The following is a 10,606-nucleotide window of genomic DNA, read 5'->3' on the forward strand; positions in this document are numbered from 1 at the left end:
CCCCCGCCCGCTCCCTGGGCCTCATGGAACACTCGGACACTCGCTGCGACGTTCACCAACTTTGTTCTCCTGCCACCAGGACAGGACGCGGCATTCACAACTGAACAAAACAGAATGGGGTGTGCGGGGAGGGGACATGCGGGTGGAGAGATGGAGGAGGCCAAGGGCTGGAATCCCAGAGCAACAGAGCTGCTGGGAGAAGACCTTGACCTATAGGTAGGTGAAAGTAGTCTAGGCATGGGGGACCCCGTTCCAGCCGCCCCCGGAGTCCGTCAGGTCGACCCAGGAAGGGGGCGTGAGCGGTCTAGCGCATCGCGTCCCCGCCTTCCTCCTAGACGCTTCTAGGTCTGGGGTCTTCCTAAACGCCTCAGCCTCCAAACCCGTGTGCTCTGGTCCTGAACAGAGCGTGGTTAAGTAGTGAGGGGGATCCGGCCTACTTCCGCACACAGTAGGACATTAGCATATGCTTCCTAGCCCACTGGAACCCGCAGAGGGGGCCTCCCAACTCCGTTCTGCGGCACTACCTTGGTTAATAGGCCCGAGATCCTGCATCCATGTCCCTCCTCTACCCTGGTTTATTGGCCGCTGGGGCAGTGATCTTTTAGGAAGAGAGATCTTGGAGATTATGCACAACTTGTTCCCTTAAGACAGGCGGGTGGGGCCGGGGGCGGCAGAAGTTGGGGGAGGGGCCGTGGTTCAGACCACTCAGAAGCAGATACAAATGACCGGGAAGGGTGGATGCTGAGAATAAATTAGGGTCATCTGGGGGCTGTGGCTCTGTGGCTCCAGGTCTGACAGTCTGGACAAAGCCACTTTGATTAGGGTTAGGTCCAGGCCGTCTGAGATCCAGATGAACCCAGAGTTGAATCCAGGACAGTCTGGGATCCAGGGGTGGAGGGCCAGCCCGGAAACCGGCCGTCTATCCTTGGCGATGTGGGAATGGGGCTGGGTGTCACTGGTCTTGCATTTGCTGCTTCATCTTCTGCAACATCTCCTGCATGCGCCTTAGCTGGTGGGTGGGACGACCCAAGTCAGAGTGAGAGAAGACAGGAGGTCTAGGCCCGCCCTCTGTTTCTCCATCCTACCCTTTCACCCGGCAATCATGGCCTCCCTCTCTACGTCCACTCCACCTCTTCATCCTTCATCCTGATGAGCTTCTCCGTCTCCGCGTCCGGGGTGGGCAGCGGGAGGATAGGGATGGGGCTCTCCATACGGCTGTCCTGTGTGAGTTTGCTGTGAAAGAGGGGCTGAGCTGTTGGGAGGTTCAGGTCAGGAGGATGGGGATGCCAACGTCAAGACGCTGGGATGATTTAGGGACTGGGACACAGTTCTGGTGTCTGTTGGGCAGGGCGGTCCTCCGCGGCGCCAGGGCCTGGGCCAGGGGTGGGCAGGTCAACTCCGGTAGGGTAGCCCACCTGGTCATCTGCTGGATGCAGTGGGCACGGTAGTTCTCGTAGTGCACATCGCACGTCACATCCTTGAGGTCGTGCATGTGAGTTCGGATTAGCATGTTTCGAAGCTTCACAAAATCGCAGTGAGCTTGATTCTCCACTGTGGGGCAGGAGCAGGCGGTGGGCAGCCTCAGCCTCGGGGGGGGGGGGGGGAGGGAGCCTCCTCCTCCGCACCCACCGCTCCCTGCCTCAACTCACCTTCCACGATCCCCCAGGGGTACAGCCGTCCCGGACTCGCTGCCCCTTGGCCTCCACCACAGTGTTGCTGCCGATCACGGCGAAGGGCGCACTTTCCTGGGGAAGGGGAGCAAGGACCCAGCCCAGCCCCGCGTCGTAAGAGGGCCGGCTCAGAGGCTGAGGGGGCGTGGCCGTCCGGGCGCTGCCACCATCTCCGTCCCAACCCGCACGGCCCCTCTTCTGGTGGTGCCTCTGTTACCCACTACAGCCACAACCTCTGCATAGCTCAGAGCCCTGGGGCTTCTGCCAGGCTGTGCACAGCTTCTCTGGCTCCGGATGCTTCCTGGAGTTTCCTCCATTTTTCAAGGCAGAGCCAAGACCAAGCTTACTGGTAGACGGCCCTGCCCACTGCTCCAGGCCCAGCGGCCCCCTAGTTCCTGGCTTTCTGTCGTCATCTTTCTAGCCTCCGGGTATTCAAAGCCAGCGCCCTCCGGAGCTCAGAATCTTGGGAACTAGGGCTCTACACAGCCACTGTGCTGATTCTTGGAAAGCAGGCCAGAATGGTACCAGTAAGTGCTCCAGTAAGCACCCAGGGGAGGTCCAAATGATCCACCACAGACTAGACAGGGATACAGGTGACCCTGTGGCCCTTGTGACAGCGGGTGTAGTCCCTCTTCTCTGGGAACAGATGATTCCTGCCTTGATCACGTTGGACCCGGGTGCTTAGCCCACCCGCGGGGCCGTGTGGCCTCCAATGTTTTGCCCTGGCAACCTCCTTTGCCCTCCCCCCTCCCCGGCTACGTGCTCACCTTCAGTTCGCGGTCCTGTTGCTTGAAGTCTTCATCTTCATCTGAGTCACATTCTGGAAACTGGTACACATGGATCCCAAACTTGTCAATCTCCTCCCGTATCTGCAGCAGTGGGGCCAGAGCTTAGACTCAGCCCTGGCCAGCTCCCCTGGAGTGTTTGGTCAGCCCCCCCCCCCTTAGCTATAGAAGACTCACCCTATCCTTCAGCTTCCGGATCTCACTGGGGACCAGGCAGTCGGCCTTGGCGATGAGCGGGACGATGTTCACCTTCTCATGCAGCGCCTTCATGAAACCCACATCCACTGGCCGCAGTCTGTAGAGGCAGGGTGGAGACGGGCATTGTTGGAGGGTGGGGATGCCCTGACGGGGACACCCACCCTGAGCCGGGCTTCAGGACTGCCACGCACCCGTGTCCAAAGGGCGAGATGAAGTACAGGCAGCAGTGCACCCGGTTGTCTTGGATGTTCTTCCGGTTGAGGCCACTTTCATCACGGAAGTACTGCTCAAACTGCTGGTCCACGTAGTCGGTGATGGGCTTCCAGCTGCAAGTGGAGGAGAGTGAAGCTGGCCCTAGAGCGCGGCGGTGGCGGCGAGGTAGTGGGGTGAGGCAGTGGCGGCTGGGACAGGGAACCTGCTCCTCACCACTCAGAGTTGTTCACAGCGTCCCCAAAGCCGGGTGTGTCCACAATGGTGAGCTTCAACTTGACCCCCTTCTCCTCAATGTCCACCGTGTGTTTCAGGATCTCGACTGTCTGGTTGATGCGTTCTGCAGGAGAAGGAGAGGCAGAATTTGCAGGCCACCTCCACCTTCACTCTGGACAGCAAGGAGCCTTACCCTCACCCACCCTGGTGCCTGGGCCTCAGTCTCATCCTGGCTCCTCCTCATCCCCAAATAGGGGTCCATGCCTCAAGCGAGTGGAAGGGTGCCCTCTGAGGTCTCTCAGGGCAGGGGCGAGTGAACTGGTGAGGACTGTGTGCTGGCTACTCACCCTCAGCACTCAGCAGCTTCCGATCCTTGTATAGGTCAGTCAGAAAGAGGCTGTGGACAAGAGTGGACTTCCCCAGGCCGGACTCACCTGGCCATAAGGAACCGTGAGAGAGTTGGGTTAGATCTGGGCTGAGCTGGTCTGACCCATGGCCTCAGACGCCCCACCCACACGTCTGACCACTCACCAGCCACCATGAGGGTGAAGTCGAAGCCCTTCTTCACCGACTTTCGGTGCACTTGGTTGGGCAGAGTGGCGAAGCCAACGTACTGCTTGTCGATGTCCTGAGGGCAGGGGTGGAGTTGGGGCAGGTCAGGGGCATACCCTAGATGTTTGGGGCAGCCCAAGGCCCTGTCTCTTATGTGGCTCAGGTGAGCAGATAGCACAGCCCCTGGCAAGGGGCATTTCATCCGCAAAGATGGGGTGAGGGATGTAGAGCAAAGGCCGGAAGGACGAGGTAGGTGAGGGGGGTGGCAGCAAAAGGCACCCCGCCCCAGCCTCAGCAGAGCGTTGAGACTGGGATGAGGAATAGGGAATGTCAGCCTCTACAGAGGTGTCCCCCCAGGTGGATGGTGGGAATCGGTACTGAGACCCCTCAGACACATTCAAGGACCTCAGCACAAACTCATCCCCAGAGTATCCGGGGTGGGTGGCTCGTCTGGCCCAGATCCAGGCTTGGGGGTGGTGGTTCCTGAAGCAAGCATCCGAGCAGGGACTATTTATAGACTGCAGTACCGAGCCTCCCCCGCCGCAGGGTCTGCGTTGCCTGCACCCACCCCTAGTGGACATCTGCCCTGGGAGCCCCTGCCACCTTCTCTGGTAGCCAGAGGGTCCTGGCCAAGCAAACGTGCGCACATGACCCACATTCCACCCTGACTCCACATACACACACACAACCACACACACACCTTGAGCCGCCTCTGGGCCTGGGTGCGCGGCGACAGCAGCTGCTCCACCAGGCGGTCCTGGGGTGCTGCCAGTGAGTCCATCGTGGCGACCCTGCGGGCCCTGCCGGCCGTGTTCCGACCCTACACCGGGGTCAGGCCAGGCGGGGCCAGCGATCTCGAGCGACTTGCGCTGGGTAAATTTGCTCTTAAGCCCTCTTCTGCCTCGGGTTTTGAAGACTCGAGAACAGAGGCCGGAAGAGGGAGCATCGCCTACCTGGTAGGCCGCTGACCTCAGAAGTCGTGCGAGCCATTCCCCTGTCCCTGCGCGGGGCCCGCGAACTGTGGCCGCGTCGAGGCTCAGCAGCGGCTCGCGCACTGGAGCCCGAGGCGGGGCTTCGCGGACTCCCGGCAGCGGTGGCGGGGACCGCCCCGCCCGCCCGCCGTCGCCGGGAAACGGTCGCCTGGAAATTGGGCCGCAGGCGGAGCCTCGAGAAAACGGCTGCGGAGGGCAGGGCCCAGCAGAGGCGCGCGGGCGGGGGCGCCGCGTGGACCCGGAGCGCAGCCGTGGCACCCGAGGTCGGGTCCAGACCGTCCGCAGGCGGGCGGCGAGGTGGCTGCGGTCGCGGACCTGCCTCCCGGACGCCGCGCGGCTGCCGCCCACCAGAGGGCGCTGCAGAACGCTCCGGACCCACGCGCAACCGCGCGGGAAGCGGCCCCAGCCAATACCTTGCCGTTCTCGCACTTCATCCGAAAACCCCCCACAACCGTGCCATGGCTACCAGACTACCCACCGACACACCACTCCCCACTCCCTGAGGGCTCACTCTCCCCTAACACCCGCGTGCCTGTGATTGGGGGTAATTCTTTTCCCGCGTGGCATCTTCATATGCGCTGAGGACAGAGTGCACCTTTTCCTTACTGAGTCCTGCCAGGACCTGTCCCGGATCTCGCTCTCCCCCCTGCTTAGCATAGGTTAATAGTGGGGGAGGCGAGGCAGAGTGGCACTGGCCTTTAATCCCAGCCCTGGGGAGGAGAGACAGGTGTATCTCTGTGAGTTCGAGGCCAGCCTGGTCTACATAGTGAGTTCCAGGACAGCCAGAGCTACATAGTGAGACTCTATCTCAAAACACAAACAAAAGGGTGCAAGGGCGTGCAGTGGTCAGAGCTCAGATGGCCCCCTTCCTTCCTAGCTTGGAAGCCTTGGTCAGGCTGCAGCTAGGCAAAGCCTCTGCCCACAACATGCCAATACTTGAGGTACCACATGTCCCTGCAACCATAGGATGCTGATGAACGGGGAAGTCACGAACCTTTCCTCACTCCTTTCAACCCCACCAGAATCAGAGCACACCAGCCCCAGGCGGCAAGAAACTAGACAAGCCACTGTCCCAGTGGCCGAGGGACCAGGAGAACTCTCTCTCCCCCATGCAGGAACCACCCCTCCTCCAGGAAGGCTCTCCCCCTTGGCTTCTTGGAGGGGCCTCCACCCTGGGTCTTGCTATGGGGCCCGAGGGTGGCTGGCACCTGGGGAGGAGGGTGGGCCCACAGCAGGAACAGGAGAGCCATTCATCCCAGGGCTGAGGAGCGGCCTCCTACTTCTGGCTCCCAGAAAGTGGCTCCTGGCTCCTGGCTGACCTGCAGGAAGCCTCCAGGCTGAGTCCACCCGCCTTCCCTGCCCCCACTGCTGGGGGCACAGCATCTCACACACACAGCTCTCAGCCCGGCACCCACCCAGATAGGTGGTATCTCCAGCCTAGGACACCTCTGGAAGACCACACAGACAGCCGTGGCCTGGGCCACACCCTGATGCCGAGCAGAGCTGGCTGGTCTCACACGACCCCTCCACTTGTCCACTGGGAAGGTACACGCTCTGGTGAAGTTCAGGTCCAACAGTCTTGCTCCCCATTCACAACCTGAGTATCACCCACTCTGGCCATCACGGCCTGCGTGTCTCGTGGAGAAGCCCTAAGGAAGGGGGTGCTCTGCACAACCCTTTTTCTAGTCCCTGAGGCTCAACAAATACTCCTCAGGGATATGACGCCATACGCCACAGCTGTGCCCACCTCTTCGTGCCAATGAGACGCTCGAGGCTTTTCCATCCTTAGAATTCTGAGTAGGCACAGCCGACAGAGGTCTCATTGCTGCCCAAGAAGGGGTGTGAGGGAAAGGGGCAGACAGACAACCTCCTTCCACAGGCTATTGCTCTGACCCCCCCCCCCCCCCAGTGTAGAGTAAGAAGGAGACCTGGTTAAGCCCTGTCTGCACACCACAGTGAGCCCTGAAGGTACTGTGTACTGCTTCCCCCAGGCCCACGGGGTCCAGCCCAAGCACCTGAACTCTGGCACTCTTCCGGGGCTCCCTCCATCTGCCATGACCCAGTGCTCAGTGCTCTCTTCCTTTGGGCCTGGGGCTAGGGGATGATGTGAGGCTGGCTCCTAACTGACCTCAGAAGATGGGCGGATGTAGCATGAAGGGCTCACAATTCAGCAGCAGGAGGGGGGGGGGGTGTCGGGCCATCCTGGCAGCAATGGACAGGAGAATGGTGCCGAGCAGCAGGTACCCAAGGCAGGTGACTTGGAGGACCTTCCGGAGGCCTTGGAGAAGCCTGGGTCCCTGCCTCCCCAGCCTCTGGCTCCTTCCCTCTCCCTTACACAATAGCCAGGCAACGGTGTGTCCCCAGCAGGCTTTGTCTGGCCTGCCGATGAGGATGGGGAGGCAGTTCTCTAGGAAGGCTCCTGGGGGAGCCCCTCCCGATAAGCCTCACCAGTCTTGGGCGGGGCATGTCCCTACCAGGGGGCTCCAGCTCACCCCATCTGCCGGCTGCTTTTGCTTTGCCCACTTCACTCTGGTCTAGTACTCTGGGGTCCACCTGGCATCAACGCTGGGTGTGAACCTTTATCCCCAGTCAAGCCTGCCCAGGTCTTCGGGTGTCAGAATTGGGCCTTTCCCCCCCACTCCTTCCTTCAAACAGGGCCTCACTCAAGCCACCGAAACAGGGTCGCCCACTTCCACACCACTCGGCTTTCACAACCCTCGGCTCCTTTGGGTTTTCACAGGGTACCCAGGCCAGCTTCTCAGTCGCCTCGCACTCTTGTAGGGGCGGGGATCAGGCTAGCCCTTCGGAAGGCCACAGCCTGGCTATACCCAAGGGTTGGAGGACCAGTGCTGGGCACTGGGATGACTCAGATGGGAGCGGTGGAAGTTCCAGGTCTCGGAAGAGGCCCTGCCGAGGACTGGTGAGCATGAATGTATGTGTAGGAGAGAAGCACAAGGGTGCATGGGCATGAAGTGGGGTAAGCAGAAGCCCCCATGATGCTGCTCAGGGGACTGGAGGACCCCCCCGCCCCGCCCCGTTCCTGGCCTGTCATAACTACAGCCTCACCCTGGACCCCCAGCACGTGGCCTTCTGGTTAGGTTAGGAAGGAGATGCTGGCCCTGGACCAGAAGAGAGAGGCCCTCAACCCTGGGGCGATGCCTAGGCCCCTGCTATGCAGGTCAGGGAACCAGGCGCGGCGCCCACTCTTCCCCTCCGTAGCCCCAGGAGCGGCGGCGCTGCCCCTACAGATAATCGATTATCGCCACAGGGCTGGGTGACGGCCGGCGGGGGCGGGGTCACGCCTGGGCGCCACCAGCATCGGTGCCACAATGGGTGACAGCCGGTCGGGTCTCACCACCGGCCGAGCGGCGCGGCGCCGGTACCTGTTTGTCCTCTGCGTGGTCGGGGTCGTGGTCCGGGGCGGGGCGGGTCCGGGCGGGTCCGGGCCGGCGGGCAGGGGAGAGACGGAGACAGACGGTGAGAGGCGGGCGGGCGGGCGGCGGGGACAAAGGCGCGCGCGGGCACGCGGACAGGCGCCGGGCTCACCTGGGGTCGCCAGCTTGCTCTTGTACCGCAGTCCTGTGCTCATGGTGGCCGCCGGCGGGGGATGTGCGGCGGCGGGCGCGCGGGCGGGGCGCGGCGACCAGCGGTGGAGGCCGAGGCCGGCTGCGGGGTGACCCGCCCCTCCGCGCCGCCACCACCCGCCCCGCCCGCGCGCCCGCCAGCCAATCGGCGCCCGCCGCGCCCACGCGCGACCCGGAGCGGCCGGTGGGGGCGGGGACTGAGGCGTCCCGCTGTGGTCCCCCCCAGGCCTTTGGTTCTCTCGGCTGGAGCAGCCGGGCTATTCCCACGGCCTAGTCCGGAACGCCCCCTCCCCTTCCTGTCATCTAGCCCAGGCCTGGACTCTGCGCTCCCTTGGCTGTCGCTGGAACCCGTATCCTGGGCCTCTGACCTTCCATCACTGTGGCCATTCTATAAGGCCTGTCCCAGGACTGTGCTGTCAGCTTCATGCAGCCGATGCATGAGTTCAGGGGTTATAGATACCTCTCTTCACCCCATTGAGATGCACTTGGGAGGGGCAGGCCTGGGAGCCCTGCTCCTGGTACTGGTTGTTGGGCAGAATCCAATTCCCAGCTCTCCTCCTACAGTCATGCTGGGCACCCTACTCTAGAAGCACACACACTTGGGCAAGATGCAAAGCACATGGCGGGGTGTGGTTGCACGGCCTCTTTTCCTGGACTGCAAAACCGGAGTACTTGAGGTGTGGGGCCAGACGGGCACAATCTGAAGCCCACCTTACCCCTTCTTGCTCTAGCTCTGACCACTGGTGTTCTGTAGACTCACAGGCTGTGATGTGTGCTCTCCTCAGCTATCACCCTGGCAACTGGGGGGCTGAGGGGCACCATGAAGCCAGATTCGGGGTCAGAGTCCCACTTATACATGAAGATGCTGTGGCCTTGTATCTTCAATAAGTTGATAGGACTAAGTGACCCATGGTGTGAATGCCACACCTACCTTCTGTGTCAATGTCACATTCCTAGGTGCCTTTGACCTATACGTCACCAGAGAGTCTGTGACCAGTGCAGGGACTTTCCCTTGTCCCAGCCTCTCATCTACAGCCTCAGGACCAGATGGGGTGAGTGTGTGACACACTGTGGTACTTCTTTGGAGTCTAGAGGGCACCCGCAGTCAAACACTCATCATTTTGTAGTGAAACACTGGACTAATCCCTCCAGTAAATGTCTGCACATCTTTTAGGTTTGGCCTCACCATTGAATTTTTCATGGAGTTTTGGGGAAATTGGAACTCTGACAAAGGAATATAGGCCATCTGAGGCAGTGTCAGACACACTCAAAGTGCCAGGACTTCTGAGCATGGCACTTATCAGTCCTGTGAGTCTGGAGACACCATGAAGGAATAGTGGGACACTTGGCGTGTGTTGACTGTTACTGTCACTCTGGTGGCAAAAACCAAGTGGGAGAAAGGAAGAAAATTCCTTGGGGCCGAGGAGGGCCACTCCTGGTGGCCTCCAGTTAGGGGGTTGCATTTGGCCTTCGGGGAAGTGTAAGAGGGAGGCTTGTGTGTAGAAGAGGACTAGATTATAAAACAATTCAGAGGAGCCCTCAACACAAAGGGCTTGGCAAAAAAAAAAAATGATTAAGAAAAAGAAATAATAGTAAAACAGTTCTGGAGATGGGAGATGAACGGATGAGCTATGCCAAGATTATGTTTCAAAGAAATGCAGTTGGGCTACAGACCAGTGCTTGATGGGAAATGAGTGGACTGGTGTCACTGAGGCCTGAGAGGCACGCTTTGAAGGGGCAGCCTGCCTTGGTACCAAATGTAAATACACCTGAGGGTGCTTGAGACACTCAGTCTGGGGGGAGAGTTGAGAACTGCTCCCTTGTCCTAGGACCCTGGTCATCTATGGCTGTAATAATCCCTGGGGACAGCTTCAGGACGCCCACAGAGGAAGGAGGTTGCCCTATTATGCTGAGGAGGAGTGATACTTGTGACCCAAGAGCCACTACATGCACAGGGGACATTTCCGAGGTCAGGAAAATAGGCCACGAAGGCATTATCAGCCATCAGATTTGTCGGACCTGTCCCCGGTCCTGCCATGTGGACAGTGTGAGCATCACAAAGGTCAGAGACTCTGGCCAGAATAGCCAGGGGCTGAGGGGTGAACAGAATTCCTGTTTGGCTTTTGCCCATCTGAAAGCACAGCCGGCAGGGCCTCTGGTGGGCTCGGTCAGGTGTCAGGGAGGCCACAGTGACCTGTTCAAGACGCTTTGGCTTTAAGGGAAGCCACCTTCCCGGTGGGCACCTGCTGTGTCTTGCTGTCACACATACCGGCTTGTAGTACAGAGAGAAGTAAACAAAAGATTCCTGCGTGGGGAAATGCTATTTTTTTTTAATTCATAAGGAAAAGAAGTTAATGAGTGAAAAAATAAGCCACACCACGAAAAATCTGTTCAACCAA

The 10,606-nt window shown here is 60.1% G+C and overlaps 1 protein-coding gene across 1 annotated transcript; it reads right to left on the reverse strand.

Annotated features, from left to right (window-relative positions):
- Window positions 1–47: 47 nt before the first annotated feature.
- Septin5 (septin 5) lies at window positions 48–8,298 on the reverse strand. The gene is given in 13 exon segments (XM_059277141.1): window positions 48–1,009; window positions 1,131–1,233; window positions 1,416–1,551; window positions 1,650–1,682; window positions 1,685–1,745; window positions 2,438–2,539; window positions 2,633–2,750; window positions 2,845–2,979; window positions 3,080–3,203; window positions 3,427–3,513; window positions 3,611–3,707; window positions 8,007–8,017; window positions 8,170–8,298. Coding segments are annotated over 13 exon segments (1,107 nt in total). The 5' UTR covers window positions 8,213–8,298; the 3' UTR covers window positions 48–952.
- Window positions 8,299–10,606: the final 2,308 nt, after the last annotated feature.

This window comes from Peromyscus eremicus, chromosome 12 (genome assembly GCF_949786415.1).
Source record: "Peromyscus eremicus chromosome 12, PerEre_H2_v1, whole genome shotgun sequence".
Classification (NCBI taxonomy): domain Eukaryota; kingdom Metazoa; phylum Chordata; class Mammalia; order Rodentia; family Cricetidae; genus Peromyscus; species Peromyscus eremicus.